An 18,259-nucleotide genomic window follows, 5' to 3' on the forward strand; every position below is an offset into this window, starting at 1 on the left:
GTACTGTATATATTTTTTGCTGTTATTTATTCTGAATAATTGATAGTTTTATGTAGAGCAAAAACATGTTCGTGTAAATGACAATGTTTTACAGAGTTTTGCAAATTTGCGGTATTTTTCAACGTTTAAATTTGTAAGTTTATATTGGGAGGGAGTTTTCTTTTGAAGGTGTGTATTTATGTTTGTGAAAACCTTAATGGAAGACTTTTGTATGTTCAATGTTTTCTTTGGTACAGGTATTTGTTGTATGTACGCACAAGTGTAGCTGCTCTTAGCTTCACATCTCCAATTTGGTTGTGCACTTTTACCATGACAATAAAGGCATTCAGTCTGTTTCTATTCTACTCTATTTTATTCTATCCTATTTTCCTGAATGTTAAAAAGCTTGTTATATTGTGAAGGTGGAGACTGAAATGGTCTTTAAAAGGAAAAAAAAAAAATCAAGGCTACTACCAAGGCTTTCGATGTTCCAACTGTGCTATGGGGATGTTTTCAGCAGCAGGAACTGGCAGACTAGTCAGGATAGAAGGAAAAATTAATGCAGCAATATACAGTACAGAGATATCAAAGAAAACCTGTTTTTGATCTCAGACTGGGTTGAAGGTTCATTTTTCAACAGGACAGTGATTGAAACACACAGCCAAGATCTCAATGTATGGTCTTCAGGCTCATTCTGTCATGATCTGAAGTGACCCAGCCAAAGCCCAGACATGAAGTGGATTGAACATCTCTGGAGAGACCTGAAAGTGGCTGTGCACAGATGTCTCCCATTCAACCCGATTAAGCTTAAGAATTATGGCATGGCAGAATGGTAAAAACTTCCTAAAAACAGTACAGTTGCCGTGCTAAGCTTGCTGCATCATATTCAAAGGAGACTTGAGGCTGTAATTGCAGCCAAAGTTGGATCACCAAAATCTTGGGCATCCATCCATCCATCCATAAAAATAAATGTATAACAACATTGATCCATAAATAAATGGTGTAGATATTCCGGATCGAGTACAGTACTGTCTTTAAAGAACTTTTATTTCGAAAATATGGACAGGAACTTTGAGACTCCCACTAGTGTACAGTGGGTGTACATTTACGGAAGTAACTGCTTGTCTTATTTCGAAAATCTGGACCGGATCTTCCAGTTCCCTAGTTGTTTATCTTCTTGCTGCATTTTCTTTTCGTGCTCCCTCACTGGTGTTCAAACTAAACTTCATTTTCTGTAGCCGACCATGACAACGCTCTTGCGGGGCATTTGCCCGCTTCTCCTCACCTTCGCCGTGGCCTCTACCCGGATCCGTCTGCCGCCCCACGAGCAGGTTGCCCGGGTCGCCCGCTTCGTCGCCCACCAGTGCGACTGGGCCTCCCTGGCCACTATAAGTAGCCACAAGCCGGTGGTGGGGCAGCCCTTTTCCAACGTGTTCTCGGTGAGCGACGGGCCACCGGGCTCCAGCTCCGGCGTGCCCTACATGTACTTGACCCGCATGGAAATCTCTGTGCAGGACTTGGAGGTATTTTTTTTTTAATGTAAATGCAGTTTAAATGGACATAACTTTCTGCCCAGTGCGCGAACTTGCTGCCATCCGTTTTTATTAAATTTAAGTTTGTTGTCGATTGTTATATTAATTTTAAATAGAGGAACATTTGGATTTTAATTAAATGTCATTTGTCCTACAATTGCTGTTCTTTGCAAATATTTTCAGAGTATATTGTAGTTCTACACTTAAACGCAGTCTGACAAATTGCAAGAGAATTTTCATCAAGAGTGCGTGCCTCGTACAGATTATAGTTTATCTTTGGCAAAATTACAAACTAAAGAGTCGGGCGGGGTGGGATGGACTGACCCTTGTTGATCTATTGAACCAGGTCTGTCAATTTCAGAGCTAATTAGAAAGGTAAATAATAGACACATTGTTGTATATTAACCATATGTCAAATAACTGGCACAACTCCCCATGCAGTATGATGTAATGATTTAGAATTCATGGGAATTATTGGATCCGTAAACGTGATCAGTTTTTGCACATGAGTATACTTTCTAAGCCAATATGTAACAAGAAGGATTTATGCAACTGCACAAGTGTCACCATGACTCCGCAACTTTTCAACTGTGCGTCAGCAGTTCTGACATAACTCACGTGCAGTCGCTTGACTTAAAATGTGACATAACACGGATCAGATGTTTATTTTTTTTCTAATTGCCGTCAGTTACAACAATTATCTAAAGTCAATCGATTATGTCATGATATAATATGTTTAACTAGAGACTGATTGAGGTGATTCTCATTATGTTCGGATATTGTGGGAAACAGACAGTGTTGCAGTAGTTCCTTTTAAAACATGAAACCTAAATGTGCATTGATTAATCATATACGACACCACGTTTAAGAAAACTTTTTGTTCTTTGGATGATGGGGTGCATTTTTCTTTACATTTTTAATTGTTAATTTGTTTGAAGATGAGTCACTCAACATTGATATTTTTGTTTTCCAGTGAAAAGACTGTTTAAAAACTGGATAGACTACACTTGAACTCCCACTGAAATGAACATTTACACTCCTTTGCCATTCTTGCGTGGAGTGTCGAAATAGTGTCCCCTCTTGAGACCAAGCCTATTCATTTGTGTCCACTGTAGTAGACATTTGTTTTAGTGTTTTTCCTTTGACTCATTTGAACTACGTTACCGAGTGCCGGTAGTGCGCTTAGCAGAGGACATTCTGGCTATTCTAGTTTGAGATAGATGCAGTTCCCTTTACTGTCTTACTTTGACAAAATGGACACAACAGTGGACACGTAAATAGACTGGATTCAAGGAGGATTGAGGCGTTTCACTTATTTAACTGAACTAGCAAAATAAAATTTCCACAATTTTTAAATTAGAGAACAAACAATAGAAGTCAACACCCCCCGCCCCATCTATAAAAATTGGCTGATATTTGCCAACATTTTTCTCTGTTGTACAGTTAAATAAAAAGTAAAAAAAAAATATATATATAAAACAGTTGAATGTTGTGCATGCATTCCTATCTTTAATGTTGTAGTCGTAAAAAGACTAGAAAATCAGCTATTTTTCCGTTTGTCTTTAGTTTTTTTTTCATTTAACCGCCGATTAATCAGTTATTAGAATTTTATTCATCCAAATAAAAGAATAGGCCTTAATTTAATTTTAAGTGATGCATTTTGTTTGATTTGTGTATCTAGTTTAAAGCTTGAGTGATGTGAACTGAAACCTTGTCTCTGCAGGTGAACCAACAGGCGTCTTTGTCCATGTCTCTGGCTCAGACCGACTACTGCCGTCAACAGGGATTCGACCCTCAGAGTCCTCTGTGTGCTCACATCATCCTATCCGGATCTATGGTGGAGGTGTGTCACGTTGGCAATAGCTTTTAGTTGTACCATCGGATCATTCTCATGATCCTGCTCATCTTCTTCAGGTAAATGGAACAGAGGCAGAGTTTGCAAAGAAAGCCCTTTTCACTCGACATCCCGAGATGATCGACTGGCCCGCAGACCACAACTGGTTCTTTGCCAAATTCAACATTACACAGGTAGGTTGTACTGTAATGGCACCTCTGTAAGGCCTTATTGGGCTTTGGAACCAGAAGGTCACTCAACTGTTTGAGTCATGATGCCATCATCTTGATCCAAGCTCAAGAGTTCTACTGTAGGGTGGTTTGCGGATTGCTTTGCTTTATTCGTTTATCTCCTTGCATGGTTGCATTTCTGTGATCTGGTTCTAGCTGCAAAATTGCCATGGTTAAAACTAATCAAAACATGCTACACAGACATTTCAGACCCTCTTTTACCCTAATGCCTGAAAAAAGTTTGAAAAAAAAATCTGGGCTGAAAAGAAACATCAATATTTATTGAGACTGAATGAGTTGAGAATTGGCCTTTTTTGTACTGATAATCCTAATGACAGACCTGCCAATTACCATAAAGCATTTTACTTAAAATGCCATGAAATTATTGGCAGTTTAGTTTGTCAGTTAAATACTAGTATGTTCTACCATTGGGAGAACAGTACCTCAAAATAAGGCCAGGTATCGGTCTGATACCAACACTTGGTATAGGTATTCACCCATCTCTTAAATTTCCGATGGTCCTCTCACGTATTTCTATGAAAATTGATTGGACGCGCTTGCTTGATAAGAACAAAAATCTATTTTGTTGTACTCTTATTTATTCTCTTAGAATAAAATTGTGTTTTCCTAGATAAATGTGTGTTTTCTTGTCAAAGTCAACGTTAAAATAAGTAAGGACATTCAAGAAGATAACTATTTGCGTAATTGTGCGTTATGGTTTTTTTCCTGGACAAATTGGATGTAGTCCAGAAAAATAATGTGTGATTTTGTTCTTGGGGAAAAAAAAGACTGTATTCCTGTCTAATAGCACACAGTCCATTCTAAAATAGAATTTTTAATTGGCATAAATCCTTTTTTTTTCTTTTTTTTTTTTTGTGTCTGTCTATAGGTATAAATGTTTTTGAATCTGAAATAACGCTCCACAATTATGTTTAGACACCCAAACTATGGTACAAGGGCCACAGTTTGCAAAGCACTCTACAATTTAAGAAAAAAACAAAATGTCTTTACTATCATATCTACTGTGTTGCAGGTTTGGGTGCTGGATTATTTTGGCGGGGTGAAGACAGTCAGTCCAGATGAATACTACCAGGCCTCCCCAACTAATACGTATAAGTAATGTTCTTGGGGGGGTTTGTGAGGTCTTTGCTGTCAATCATATTGTGAATGGCTTCGAATGAATCCACCAATATGCTGTTTTTTTTACAGGTGCCATATATTACAGTTGCAGTGTGAGCATTAAGATTGGCGTTGTTTGATTGGCGATGTTTGTGTCATTGTGCACTTTAGATTTGAATGAAGGAGCCTTTGCTCACAGTATGCAAAAATGGCATCAGTCGTCGATGACCCCTGACCACTGTGTTGTCAGCTCGCGAATAGCGTGCATGAGATCAAATTAGACTATGAGATGGTACAAAAAAGCATATCAACGGGAAAAAAGGCATTATCTAGTAAATTAAGTGTAGCAATCTGTTGCTTAAAGACTTGTTCTTGCTTTTATGAGTATGTAGGGAAAAATCCATTTATGTGAGCATTTTATTCAATGAAACCCTAACAGAGATTATGATTGAAAAAATAAATGACTTAATGAGATGTTTTGTTGACTTGGTCACGTCACTGAAAAAAATTCTGGGTACAAAGACATTGCCTTGGTTTTGTTTTTCTTATTAAAGTTATTAGTTGAGTTATTATTTTGATGAAATATATTTTTGGATGAAACATGATTTTTTTTTTCTAATAAAGACTTGTGTAATATAGCAGAACGTCTCCATTTACTTTACTTGTCAACCAATATTAAAAATAATTTGAGATGCTGTGTTTGGAAGCCAAAACGATGGTGTCTTATGGGCTCAGTCTAAAAAACTTGTCATTTGAAATAGCTTTTCAAGACGGTGCAGATGCCCATTAGGTGACAGATAAAAAAAAAAAAAAAAACGATAATTTTGCCTGGTTAAAGGACAATTATGAATACAGAAGACAAAAACATTTGCACTTAATAACAACTTAAACATTTTCACTTTTAGAAAATGTTCTTTTTTTTCTTAAATATAAACCGCATAGCAACATGCTTTTTTCCGCTCAAGAAACACTGAGATTTCAGATAAATACCCATTTGGTTTATAGAACAAAGTGACAGCAAAACAACAGTGGGGATTTTTTATGGCTAAACAGCATATTTTGGTAAGCCTGCACGGTTTGTTAAAAAGCAATCAGTAGGAACAGCGACTGTATCAAATGAGTCAATTATGTCAATTAAAGTGCCTTTGAAATGTATTCAGACGACTCTCGCCAACCTAGCCACTTTATTCCTATGGGCAATGAATTAGCCTTTGCGGGAATTCTGCTGTTCAACTTCCGGCATTACGTCACCAACGTATTGTTTACATAGTAATTATTTGAGCACATCCACTTTCTATCACAGTTCTAGACTTAAGGTGAAAAAACATGTCAATGCCATCAGTCGATGTTGTAAAACTGCGATTAGGCTTCGCCAAAGTTTGTTTGAACATCTTACCTCTACTTATCAACTTTAACTGCTGCAAATATTATAACTAGCAGCCCAATTATTTTGAATTTTATGAGCATAATGTTACCCATAATGTAACTTGATTTCAGTAAAAAGTACTGTTGTTGTCGTAGGTGACTGCAGACACTATCCAAGTACAAAGGGAGTGCAAAGTGCAGTGCTTTATTTAGCGCCTTGCGTTGTTGCTGTAGGTGTAGGAATTTTGAAATGTGGATATACCCTGAAAGTAGGAAACAAAAGAAATACAACTTTCAATAAATAACTGAATGTATTCGACTTGGAGTAATAATGTAATGTGTATTACAGAGGTAATCTTAAAGCCTCTCATCATTGCTCTTTAGTGCTTGAAGAAGTTAAAATGGAAATTTGAGTCAGATTCTGTCATTACTTCAAAACATCTGACTGCTCTTGAGTTGAGGTGGGCGCGATCTCATTCGCTACAGCAGCTTCTCGCCACTTCCTGTCCTACTTGACAGCCCAAAACGCTGTTTGAGAGACTCCAAAAGAGTTCAGGATGGCGTTCTGGTGGACATCGGGTCTTCTGGTAGTAGCGATCCAACCCGCAGGTAAAATCAAATCATTAAACTTTGTCTTTATCCGATGCTTGGCTGGTATTAAAAGCATACAGGGAACATTTGAGATGTTTTCTTCTGTCTGTGGGCTCAAACAAGAGAAATATACTGTAACTTCGATTGAATTCCGTAAATATTTTAAATTGTGGCTATTCATTTCAAATACAGTCCAAACGTCTCACTTTGTTTAAGGTATACATCGAAATATGAAATGATTTGATAGTCGACCAACCAGGAAGCTACAATGTGGTTTTTACCTCGGCTTCTTAGGAACATGATTTCCTCTTTGAAAAGAAGATAACACCTTTACTCAGAGAGAAGAAGCCAGCCTAGATGGCAACGCATGCTTTTTGCGTGCAGATTTTATTGTTGACCACAACTTCATTTGCAGATGCCATGATGACACTGTATGACCCCAAGCTGTGCTACATCTTGGATGGCTTCCTGGGTCTGTACAGTCTGGTGATCACCGCCATGTTCATCAAAGAGAAGGTCGGTCTTCTGATTACACAACCCACACAGTGTACTGCTACCATGTCACTTGTTCATGTTTTTTATGCAGTTCTTCAATATGAAGGGGCCCGCGGATGGCCGCTATGTGGTGAGACTCACAAGCAGTAGCAGAGCATCTCCTGCTCTTTTGTCGCCATTTCGCTTTGTGCTATTGTCTGTATCATTGGCTCTATTAGGGAGGAAGAGGTCAAAGGGCTGAAGGTGACCTGAGAGGAGACCCAGAAAGAGGACATGTAAGTATCCTGGAGAAAATCAACAGAGAAATATTCTTGAACATGTTGAAAAGACATATCTGGAAAGTAATTATACAAATCTCAGTAACATTCAGTGTAAAGCAATTCAGAATCCCCGTAAAACTTAAAAATAACAAAAATAAAGAACTCAACATTGAAGTATGTACCATGTTTCAAAAAGTTCTCCTGTTAATCTATCTGACAGAAGCAGTGGATGAATGACAATGCTACATACACGGTACCAGTACATCTTGAGTAAAATTTGTTGTTTAAAAACAAAAAATACAGTGTCTGTGGGTGTGTGTGTACGTGTGTGTGCATGGATGTGTGCGTGTCTGCATGTGTGCCATATCAGGGTTTGAACAAAAGAACAGAAGATGAGTACAAAGAACTTCCTGTGAAAAGAGAGGTAAGCGTCAGCCTCAATTTATCAGACTTGTTCAGGGCAATCAATATCATTTGTTCTTTACATTTTCAATGGTCAATAAGAAGTGATTAGTTATTTGCTTTTAAAGGGGAAAAGTCAAACAGTTTTGATGACGCCCTACCAGATTAAATGGTTATCTGATTACAGTAATATTGAAGTTATGGGATGTAATTTAAGCAGGAAAACCCTCACATTTTTGGCAAAGGGGGGTGGGGAGGGGGGGGGGGTTAATACAATCACAGTTTCGCAGAGCTAAAATAAATAAAAAAACAAATAAACCGTCTTTTCATACAGTTGTGACATAAAATGCAGTGAATGTAAAACTACAAAATATTATTCAAATTATATATTTTTTTCTTTTTGTGTGTTGTCTTAAAAACAAACAAAACTATTGATTTCTTTGTTTTTGTTTAAGAGCAAATGACAGATTGTTTTAGATTCTTGTTAATGTCAGTGTTTGACCTAAACTGTTAACGTTCACTTGATACTTCCCAGCGTCACCGAAAAAACGATCAGGTTTACCAGGTGAGTGAAATCTCAATGTTAGTCAATGAAAATCATTTTCATCTTATTTTCCACCACACTCACACGGGAATGCCACCTTTGAAATGTGACTTCAGGATCTCAGCAGGGCGACCAGAGACACCTATGATGCCCTCCAGATGCAGGCGTCAAACCGCTAGAATGTTCTGCTCCATGCTCTTTTACTCAAGCTCGACTGAATTATAAAATAATAAGACATGTGATTAATTGCATAATGAAATATAATGATTGGTATCATGTCTGCTTAATATTTTTTTCCACAATGTGTAATTAAATTTGTAAATACATATTTCCTTTGAACTGCGTCTTCATTGTGTGCTTGAGTTTGTGTGTGTTCGTAACTGTTTGTCTACATTATATAACCACAAAATCAAGAATGCTTAATGGCTAATGACATTCACACTGTGCATAATTTACTATATTTTTTGGTAAACCATATATTTATATGTATTATTTCCATTTTGATTCTTTTAGATCTCCATGCAATGTAAAATGAAATGCAGTGCAGTTTAATAACAAGGCATTTATAGTTTTATGCATTGACTTTTTTTCACAATTGAGCTTCATTGACGATTTATTGTGAAAAGAACTAGCGGACGTACATCTTGTACGACGGCGCCTAATGGCATTGAGCTAAACGCTATGGCGCTAGCAAGTCCGCCCGACGTGTTTACTCTGACTTTTCCCTCAGATTACCAAATTATGTCACTCGTTTCCATCTTAATTATAGTTACATATAAGTAATACAACGTAACTGTGTCGTAGTTTGAGTCGCGTGTTCATGTGTTGTGCTAAGTACTAGCGCTAGACGTTAGCCGCACGGGTGTTTTACGTCCTTTTTGCTTCCTTCTGAAGTTTCAGTTTTCGGCAATTAAAAAATATGGAAACGAACGTGCCGAAGAGACGAGACAACAAGAAGCCGCTCCGCGTAAAGGTAATAAGCCTCGGCAACGCGGAAGTTGGGAAGGTAAGTTTTAAACGTAAATAATCAAAGCTCACAATTCAGTGTCCTTCCTTCGTGATGTAATTAAATATGTAATGTATATGTTTGTAATTTAACTACGAATGTGATGAATACCAATGTGTCATTTTCATTCCAGATCGCAAAACGACAGTTGTCTGGAGGGGCGAAATAGAACGCTAACATGTTTTTAATTGTAACGTGTTTTTCATAAAAAAAAAAAAAATAAGTTGGTAGGACAAGGTATACATGAAAAATGTTTAAACAACAAATTATATGGCAATGTAAAATCTAATTTATACCCTAATATTCTAGTGTTCGAAATGTACCGTTAAGGCGCGTGGTCTGGCAAGTTGTCTGACGTCTCGTTGAAATTGTTACTCTTGTTGTGTTTTATTGTTTTTCGCTGTTCAACAAATGTCTGTAGAGCCATCAACATGATAATACACAATGGCATTTAAGTTCCGGTTTTCCAATAAGATTAAAAATGGCATTTTACTATCATTGTGCGCTTTATTAATGACGTAAAAATTCAATTTGGGCCCCTTTCAGATTTAATAAACTTAAATTTGACTCTTGCCGTGTCAATTCGAATTTGATTCATTTATCAGCCCTACAGGGCATTTGACTACTAAGGATAAGCGAGTACTTGGTATGGGGCTGTCTTTATTTCAAGGTATCAGTCGGTACTCGCAATGGCAGCTGATAGTAGTTATGAGCGCTTTTTTGACGCATTTTATATTCACCAAGTAGAAATTGCAAATTAAAAAGAATTGAAAATTGCCGTTATTTCAGACAATTCTATGTTCGAATAGGTATTAGTCTAAAATGGTCTGTCAGTGTTATTCTTTTGTGATATTTTTGTCTATCAGAAGTACTTGTAGTATAGAGTTACTCGTAGAGTACTCGTACTAGTATCAGTCTGAACAAAGTGGCATTGAACATCCCTGTGAAACGCGATGCATTGTGTGTCTAAAACTCTTATTTTCTAGTCCCAAATGGACTAGAGGTAATGGCTTTCTCATTTCTCCCTGCAGAGTTGCATCATTAAACGTTATTGTGAGAAGAGGTTTGTTCCCAAATATTTGGCCACTATTGGAATCGACTATGGGGTCACCAAGTAAGTGTGTTCACTGTTGTTTTTGTGTGCCATTTAACATTTGTATGTATTTGCAATATGAACCTATTAAGACACATCTTGTCAGGGTGCAGGTTCGCGACAGAGAAATCAAAGTCAATATCTTCGACATGGCTGGCCATCCATTCTTCTATGAAGTGAGTTTGGAAAGGGTCCTTCTTAAGAAGTGTTTTACTGAGAACATTAACCGCTGGGGATATGAACATTGCTCTGGGGCAAAAGGCACTGAAAACCAAAAAATGTATTGACGTGTTTATACAATATTAGGATCATTCTTTTTTCTACTACTACTACTATTAATATACTTGTTCATTATAATCTTAAAGCACAACATTTTGAATTGTACTAATACTGCAGGAGCAGTTAGGAAGAAGCCACATTTTTCAGATCCTCCTCCAATACCCCCCAATTTTTAAAGGGAAATATTTTTAGAAAGACGTATCATCTGGGATTCTAAATGTACAAATATTTGTATAAATCCATCTCTTTTTCCGCAGGTGCGAAATGAATTCTACAAGGACAGTCAGGGCGTGCTGCTGGTGTACGATGTCGGTCTTCGGGACAGTTTTGACGCCCTGGATAGCTGGCTGGGTGAAATGAAACAGGAAATGGGCTCTCAGGCCAACATGGATAGCATTGTGTTTGTGGTGTGCGCCAACAAGGTCTCACTTGGCCCTCTCTTGCTGTTCTGGAGCAAACCCCCAATTCAGGAAGTGACCCGGTTGTGTCCACAGGTGGACCTGTCGAAACGGCGAGTGGTTGATGAGGGCGAGGGGCGTCTGTGGGCTGAGTCTCGGGGGTTTCATTACTTTGAGACATCGGCGCAAAGCGGAGAGGGTATTAATGAGATGTTCCAGGTGGGAACCCGTACCGGTGCCTCACCTAGCTCTGAACCGGAATGTCGACTCAGCCTGTGGTGTGTTTTTTTCCAGGCCTTCTTCTCCTCCATCACTGACATGTGTGAGAATGGCGGAAAGCGCCCTGTGACAGAGGTCAGCGTAGGCTTCACCAAAGAGCAAGCGGATACTATCAGACGTATCAGAAATAGCAAGGACTCCTGGGATATGCTCGGGGTCAAACCTGGTGCTACACGGTGAGTGTATAGGCCAGGATTAAATAGACATTCTCTTGTCTTTACCAATTTAAAACAGTTCCCCGTGTCTTACTTTTTGTGTCTTACTTACAGCATTGTTATGAGTGTTTGATCCTGTCTCACCCGTGGCCGCTTTACTGTGGTACCAACGATTTGTATGGCTTTCGTTTTTTGCTTTGTGAGGCCAGCATAAATTGAATTTGAGTCGTTCCACCGCTAGATGGCAGGAGCACGCTTCACATCATCAGGCCACCATATCAGTTTTTTTTTTGAGCTCACATTTGCGTTGTTTTTCTAAATGTTTATTTTTTTCTCACAACCAATTACCTACTTACTTACTTGGAGTGGGAATTTCAGACATTAATTACGATTCGATTCCGATTTTTGCGTCTATAATTCAATTCAGAAACAATTTTTATATGATTCGGTTTGATTCAATTAAAATGATTTCTGCTTTACTCCATAGATGTGCAAAGAATTATGATACTTCTTCAGTCTGCTTTGCAAGACAGAATAACGAAAAACAAAATAAAAACGAAGTGTAATTCTTTTTACACTAGGTTTTGGTTTGTAAGGAGAATCCCCTTTTCTTCCGAAACAGCATGTGGACAACTCTTTGAAACTATACATTTGATAGCTTTGTAGTATAAAAAAGCTAGAAAAAAAGTACATTTGTACAGAAAAACGCTCGAACAAGCGATGAAAATAAATGTGGAAAATTGTTGCACGAATTAAAAAGACTAATATTTCTGTTTTGTTTATGACAAACAAGATACGAAAAATAAACTTTTTCAAGTGAGCCGCTAAATTGAGAGTAAAGGCAAAGCATGAAATTTGTGCCATATTCTTAATCTGATTACCTGCGAGCATATCGGGAGCATTATCAGTCACCTGTGTGATGGTAAACCCCCTTTCATTTCCAACTGATTGATGAAACAGATGGTGTCACACAATATATAATTCTTTTTTTATGCTGAATGAATTTACTCTGTTTTTCTAGTCTTTTTTTTTTTCTTCCTCGTCGCAAAAAATGCTAGTTAGGGGATAATTTTTCACTTGGGTGAAAAAATATTTCGCAAGAGATACATCATTGAAAAAAGTTTGAATGCCACTGCTTGAGGCTATTTTGTATATTTAAAAAAAAAAAAAATCCTTCCTACTTTCTTATTTCCAGGGAGGAAGTCAACAAGGCATACAGGAAGCTGGCGGTACTTTTGCACCCAGACAAATGTGTGGCCCCCGGGAGTGAAGATGCATTCAAGGCGGTGGTGAACGCACGTACCTCACTGCTGAAAAACATCAAATAACGCCAAGCCACATAACACATCCAGACTCACAGGTCTTCGTTTTGAAGCACTTTACGTTCCACCTCATTGGTGCCGTGTTCCTCTCAGCCAAACCCGTATTACAACGTCCTTCAACACATGCACGTATGTGCTTTCATTTAACATCAAATCATTTCACCATGTTAAGTAGGATTAATAATTAATTGCTGTAAGTTGTCTGCAAAGCCAGGTCAAAGGTCAGTCTTAACCTCGATTCAGACTAAATGACATTAAGTTAACCATCATGTAATTTATATTAAATTGTATATATCATATATTTGGATTGTTACATGGAAGAAACCCTACCTCTGAAATGTGTGTGTGAGAATTCCGGTGAAATGCAAATGTATTAGTTTGCCATGCTAATCATGCATGTTTGTATTTAAAGGACGCTATGCATTTTGTCACACTTTAAAACAACTTTCAGGTGTCTTTATAATATGCCTGTGAAATGCTAGACATATTAATTTGTCATGGAACTTTTTATCAAGAGGCAGTCATGTCTCATGAAAATGAGCGACGGCCCATCCTCAAGGTTGCCTTTGTGCCACTTTAGCGTCAGGGCCTAGTTATTGTAAAGAAGAAAACAGGATGAATGACATGAACAGTGATTTCGTTCTTTTTTTTTTTTTTTTTTAGCTGTTCAAGTTTGAAAGTCTGAATTGTCTGTAGAAATGATTCAACGTGAGTAAAATTGATTCCCAGGGAGAAGGAGCGCTGGTGGTCATTACGGCCTGACCAATATAGATCATTTATTTATTTATTTATTTATTTTGGCAGAAAAGAAAAACAAAAAACGATTCAATGAATGGGCCAATTAATTAAAAAAAATAGACCAAAATAGCATTTTTTTTGTCCCAATGTATTTTAATAGATATCAGTTATATGCAAATGTAAAATATTTGCTATTCGGCCTATTTATCCTTGTCAAATCTTTGAAGGGCTGTAATTGTCTGATTGAACTCTTTCAGTGCCAAGCGTTACTAAAAAATGAAACCTCTAGAGGAGGGCCGGTATTTTTAGCATTTTCACTCACCTTTCAAGGCCAACAGAATATTGCGTGCTATGGCTTTGTGAATATGGGTGCTATCATATGAATGGTAGATTTCCATTCCTTACTTTGAATTGCATGTGTATAATAGCTGTGTTTTAAATGTGGAAACACTGTCATCCAATGGTCACAGTTATGACTGCAGTACTCAATTGGCTTATATTAGTTGAGCAATAGTCAAGTGTGTCAGCTGCTTTCCATAAAAAAAAAAAAAACGGATTTGACACGACGAATTTTATAATATATTGTTGTCATTTTTATTTTGAAAGATGATAATTCTCATCCATGGCACTGAATGAGTTAATCGGCTAGCCGTTTTATCATTTGGGCCCGAGTCGTAATGCACATGTTCATCTCGACATAGCTCACACGATCATTTGGGGACCGGAACCTGCTCGGATTAATGCCACCAAAGTGAAGTTTTACAGGTTTGGCTGGGTAAATTCAATCCATCATCCATTTAGATATACTTTATTCATCATTTTTTCTTCAGGTCAGAGGCTATCACTCATTTTAGCCTTCTGGATGTACCTGAACACTCATTGTTTGCAAACATTGTGAATAGGTTCATTAGTGAAGCTGATCCATACATGTGGTGAATGCAGCAGACACATTGGCTACCTCCACCTCTGTTGACAACTTCACCGCCCAATAAGCCTGTTGACCAATCCCAATTGGGAATACAACTCAACTCTTTGCTTTGAATGGGTTTGAGACGGCCTTGTGCCGGAAAGTGGTGGACCATGGGCGCCCCGAAATGGCGCGAGCGCACCTCATTCATGTAAATTGGCCACATTGTTCTTTTATAATCTCTGGACTGGTTGCCCTCTAATCAAAGAGCAAACAGAGACAAACAACCATTCTCACTCACAATCACACCTAAGGACAATTTGGAGTGTCCAATACACCTACCATGCATGTTTTTAGAGTTTGGGAGGAGACCGGAGAAGACTCACACGAGCACGGGGAGAACATGCAAAGTTCACACAGAAAGGGCGATGTGAGCTGGAATTGAACTCGGGTCCTCTGAATTGTGAGGCAGAAGTCTTCCACCGTGCTGCCCTATTGCTCTCAGATATTTAAAGAAAAAGGGAACTCCCAACTCATTTTACTTGTCTGCCTAACTCCTCATGTGTCTGATCTTGTGTGCTTTTGTCAGGAATGAGACTCGTGATAGGAACTAGAATTTCAACTTCAAATTGAATTAAAATTCAAGTCTTGTTTTATTAGTTCAAATCAACAGGAATGTGTGTTTTTTTTAATGATCATCTTTGCAATACGGATGTTTTCGTCAAGTTAGTGTTTCCCTTATTTTTTTCCCTTAATTTAAAAACAAATATAATGGAAAACAGTACTTGTAAGATAATTAATTTGTAAAATTATTACAATAATGGTCATCTTTTAGTAGTCTTGCAAAAATGATTACACCTTAGCACATTGTTACTCATGTAAAAAAATGTCAGATGTATTGTGTGAATATATCGGTGAACATTGCATGACTGTGAAGTTATGTCGGCATCATGTGAATATGTTTTGATGTACAAATGTATTTTATAGATTATAACTTAATGATAAGAATAAATGTTTTGAAAGTCCAGAGATGAATGTACTTATATTTACCTTTTATTTACAGGTCGAACTAAGCCTCTCCAAGGCATTCGTTACAGATTGCCTTATTGTCACTTATTGAGGAAAACGTGTACTGTATGTCCATAAACTTTGAGGTTTATGTGGGCATTAGGTGTCCATGTGAGGTTTGGTGACAATTGCTTTTTTTCTGACATTCCCGTTTAAACCTCCAAAGCTTGTGATCTGACAGTTTGACACCTCATGCGTCAGAAGCGTGTTTAATTACCAAGATGTCACAAGTTGAACATGGGTTATTGCAATAACATGCATGACCTCCATTGGGAGCGAGTGCATGACGCAAGGGCGCAGGAGGTCACTTCAAGACAGTGACGCATGAACCCTTTCTGCTCGAGACCTCAAAAAGAAATGTGATTCTTCCAGGATCCTAATTTATCCATATGTATTCCCGTTTTTATTACAAATATCTGTCAAGAAAGTGCATGATTATTGCAGTTGGTGTACACTAGGGGTCACCAACCTTTTTGCGCCAGTTAGTGTGTGTAGATACGGATCATGTTAATGATTTCTCACAATAATTAAGGAACAGCTGAAGTAAATACGTACTGTAAATCAAGTGAAGTATGTTATGTACATGTAATATATGTAGAATTGTTTGTAACATTCCTATAAAATCACACTGTTCAATCACTTGTGAGCTATTTGCAGAGCAATTCTGCGGGCTACTCATTTGATCCTTGCAGGCTACCTGGTGCCTGCGTGTACTAGAATGGTGACCCCCGGTGTACACTTATTTTCTTTGAGGGGGCATATGCAAAAACTGGAAAAATGCAAGGGCCACACTAAAAAAATTGGATAAAAAATAACCCAGGTATGGGTTATAAAAGGATGGACACAATATTGGGGTCAATTTGCCCTAACATTCTGGGTCGTGTTGTTCAAAACAACACATTTTGGGGGGTTGTTTTGTGCAAAGCAACTCAGAATGTTGGGTCAAATTTACCCCCATATTGGGTCTGTTTCTTCTTTTGTTCCGTGATTGGGTTATTTTCGACCCAGATGTTTTTAAAGCGCACATTCTCATTCTTCAACATGAATTTATGAACAATATAATAATTGCAAATGTAGTGATTATACATTTGCTACAAAATATAAATGCTTGCAATGAAGAAATGCTTTGCTGTGTGAATGATTGTGGTTAGGATTATAATTATTATCATGACTATAAATTTGCTACAAAATATAACTGCTTGCAAAGAAGAAAAGGGATGCTGTGAGAATGAATATGAGAAAAACCGTCTTGTTATTGTTTAGTCTACAGCAGAATGAAGGCCGCTCAAGCCTGCCAGCTGGAGCGCTCCGCCAGCTGTGATTCTTATCGATGTCTTGCTACGCATAATATTTTATCAGAATGTCTTGCCACGCATGATATTTTATCATACATGCATTAGTTTCTCACCCACATGCTCACACATAGAAGGACAAGTAACTTGGCAAAATAATAAAATATGTCATGCAAAGGAGTTACTCAAAATTCAGGAATAAGTGTCTTTACGTTCCATTGAATTTGCTCTGAATGTGAAAAGAAAAATGCACTGTTTCTCTCATGGGACTAAAAAGCATTAGTACAGTAGTTCCTGATGCCTGCAGAGATAGCACAAGAATACTTTGACTTGAAACCATTACTAAATGTAATGGTTGGGGCACCATCAAACACGGTAAATAAATAAAACAATGCAATTTACAATTTCTTATGTCCACAAAGAAAACTGTTAATACCTGTATTTCATCTCCTTTGAACACAGCTGCCATTCTGAAGATTTTTATTCAGCCTTAAGGTGCAAGATGCCCTTTGTTGGTCAACTTTTTCAATAGAGTGGATTAAATGCAACTGGAAGCTTAGACTTGAGAGCTATTGAGTGTTGGAATTTATTTCTAAATTAACATAAACTCAAGTTAGTAATCTGACTCCAATTTGTGACCTTACCCAACTGCCACTCATCCAACAATATGCGCGCTCGTTCTGCAATAGAAAGGTATCAGGAAGCCGGCATTTTCACACACGGGTGGATTTATTCCTAACACGCAGATCTAATACAAGCACCTGGGTCTCGGGTCCCTCTCAATACAGCCCTGTACGCCTCTGTTGCCACCAGCAGACGTACTCCCCATCCAAGTTGCCCAGCAATGAGTTATACTACACAATATGCAAATGGCACATCAACAAAGGCATCCTGGCATTATTTTATTGGCTATGTGTATACTACAGTTAACTTTAGCTTGCTCTCATTGGTCTTTCTTCCCCTGCAGAATCACTTGCTGGATCCTCCTGGTTGTAGTTTTCCTCACGGTTGTTTTCCATCAGCTGCCTCTGGGTTATCTCGTCCCTGCATCCTCCCCGCGACTAGCACCGTTTGCTCTGAAACATTCCATTCTTACACTCCCTCGCACCACACATCCTGTTTTGTTCACTTTACAGTCTCACACTCTCATACACAGAATGTAGCAACATCTAATGAACTACTTTAAGCTCAAACTCTTATATTCCTTTATGAGCAATGCTACTTTCTTTTTAATTTGTGTGATGAACTGTATGATTTAATTTCTTTTTCATATGATTCATTTATATGATTCCATTCATCTTTAATTCTTTATGATTTGTTTTTTTCCGATACTGTTCTGATTCATGGTGAAACATTATCCCTGTTAGGTGG

At 37.9% G+C, this 18,259-nt stretch overlaps 3 protein-coding genes and 1 long non-coding RNA gene across 4 annotated transcripts; 3 read left to right on the plus strand and 1 right to left on the minus strand.

Moving 5' to 3' along the window:
• Positions 1-1,136: 1,136 nt before the first annotated feature.
• On the plus strand, positions 1,137-5,332 carry creg1 (cellular repressor of E1A-stimulated genes 1). The gene is made up of 4 exons (XM_088402637.1): positions 1,137-1,502; positions 3,235-3,354; positions 3,426-3,539; positions 4,609-5,332. The coding sequence occupies exons 1-4, from the start codon at positions 1,224-1,226 to the stop codon at positions 4,693-4,695; spliced, it is 600 nt and encodes a 199-aa protein (XP_088258763.1). The 5' UTR covers positions 1,137-1,223; the 3' UTR covers positions 4,696-5,332.
• Positions 5,333-5,756: 424 nt separating this feature from the next.
• cd247 (CD247 molecule) lies at positions 5,757-8,695 on the plus strand. The gene is made up of 8 exons (XM_088402651.1): positions 5,757-6,668; positions 7,066-7,166; positions 7,237-7,275; positions 7,364-7,420; positions 7,626-7,658; positions 7,776-7,829; positions 8,343-8,372; positions 8,468-8,695. Exons 1-8 carry the CDS (start codon positions 6,617-6,619, stop codon positions 8,528-8,530), a joined length of 429 nt encoding a protein of 142 aa, XP_088258777.1. The 5' UTR covers positions 5,757-6,616; the 3' UTR covers positions 8,531-8,695.
• Positions 7,022-8,657, minus strand: LOC148427398 (uncharacterized). The gene is made up of 2 exons (XR_015863742.1): positions 8,436-8,657; positions 7,022-7,393 (listed from the first exon to the last, which is right to left on the minus strand). It is a non-coding gene; the product is annotated as an uncharacterized LOC148427398 (long non-coding RNA).
• A 290-nt stretch (positions 8,696-8,985) lies between the features above and the next one.
• On the plus strand, positions 8,986-15,555 carry dnajc27 (DnaJ (Hsp40) homolog, subfamily C, member 27). The gene is made up of 7 exons (XM_088402574.1): positions 8,986-9,357; positions 10,389-10,471; positions 10,557-10,626; positions 10,987-11,151; positions 11,224-11,346; positions 11,422-11,582; positions 12,757-15,555. Exons 1-7 carry the CDS (start codon positions 9,271-9,273, stop codon positions 12,887-12,889), a joined length of 822 nt encoding a protein of 273 aa, XP_088258700.1. The 5' UTR covers positions 8,986-9,270; the 3' UTR covers positions 12,890-15,555.
• The last annotated feature ends 2,704 nt before the right edge of the window (positions 15,556-18,259 follow it).

Source organism: Hippichthys cyanospilos, chromosome 2 (assembly GCF_059441005.1).
Source record: "Hippichthys cyanospilos isolate Australia breed blue-spotted pipefish chromosome 2, RoL_Hcya_1.0, whole genome shotgun sequence".
NCBI lineage: Eukaryota > Metazoa > Chordata > Actinopteri > Syngnathiformes > Syngnathidae > Hippichthys > Hippichthys cyanospilos.

Bases quoted from the DNA above. Each gene is read 5' to 3' on its own strand.
- creg1 (XM_088402637.1), top strand. From the start codon at position 1,224: ATGACAACGCTCTTGCGGGGCATTTGCCCGCTTCTCCTCACCTTCGCC. The intron at 3,355-3,425 runs GTGTGTCACGTT...CATCTTCTTCAG, and splicing joins TATCCGGATCTATGGTGGAG to GTAAATGGAACAGAGGCAGA. The intron at 3,540-4,608 runs GTAGGTTGTACT...ACTGTGTTGCAG, and splicing joins CCAAATTCAACATTACACAG to GTTTGGGTGCTGGATTATTT.
- cd247 (XM_088402651.1), top strand. From the start codon at position 6,617: ATGGCGTTCTGGTGGACATCGGGTCTTCTGGTAGTAGCGATCCAACCC. The intron at 6,669-7,065 runs GTAAAATCAAAT...CTTCATTTGCAG, and splicing joins AGTAGCGATCCAACCCGCAG to ATGCCATGATGACACTGTAT. The intron at 7,421-7,625 runs GTAAGTATCCTG...TCTATCTGACAG, and splicing joins GAGACCCAGAAAGAGGACAT to AAGCAGTGGATGAATGACAA.
- dnajc27 (XM_088402574.1), top strand. From the start codon at position 9,271: ATGGAAACGAACGTGCCGAAGAGACGAGACAACAAGAAGCCGCTCCGC. The intron at 11,152-11,223 runs GTCTCACTTGGC...TTGTGTCCACAG, and splicing joins TTGTGGTGTGCGCCAACAAG to GTGGACCTGTCGAAACGGCG. The intron at 11,347-11,421 runs GTGGGAACCCGT...GTTTTTTTCCAG, and splicing joins GTATTAATGAGATGTTCCAG to GCCTTCTTCTCCTCCATCAC.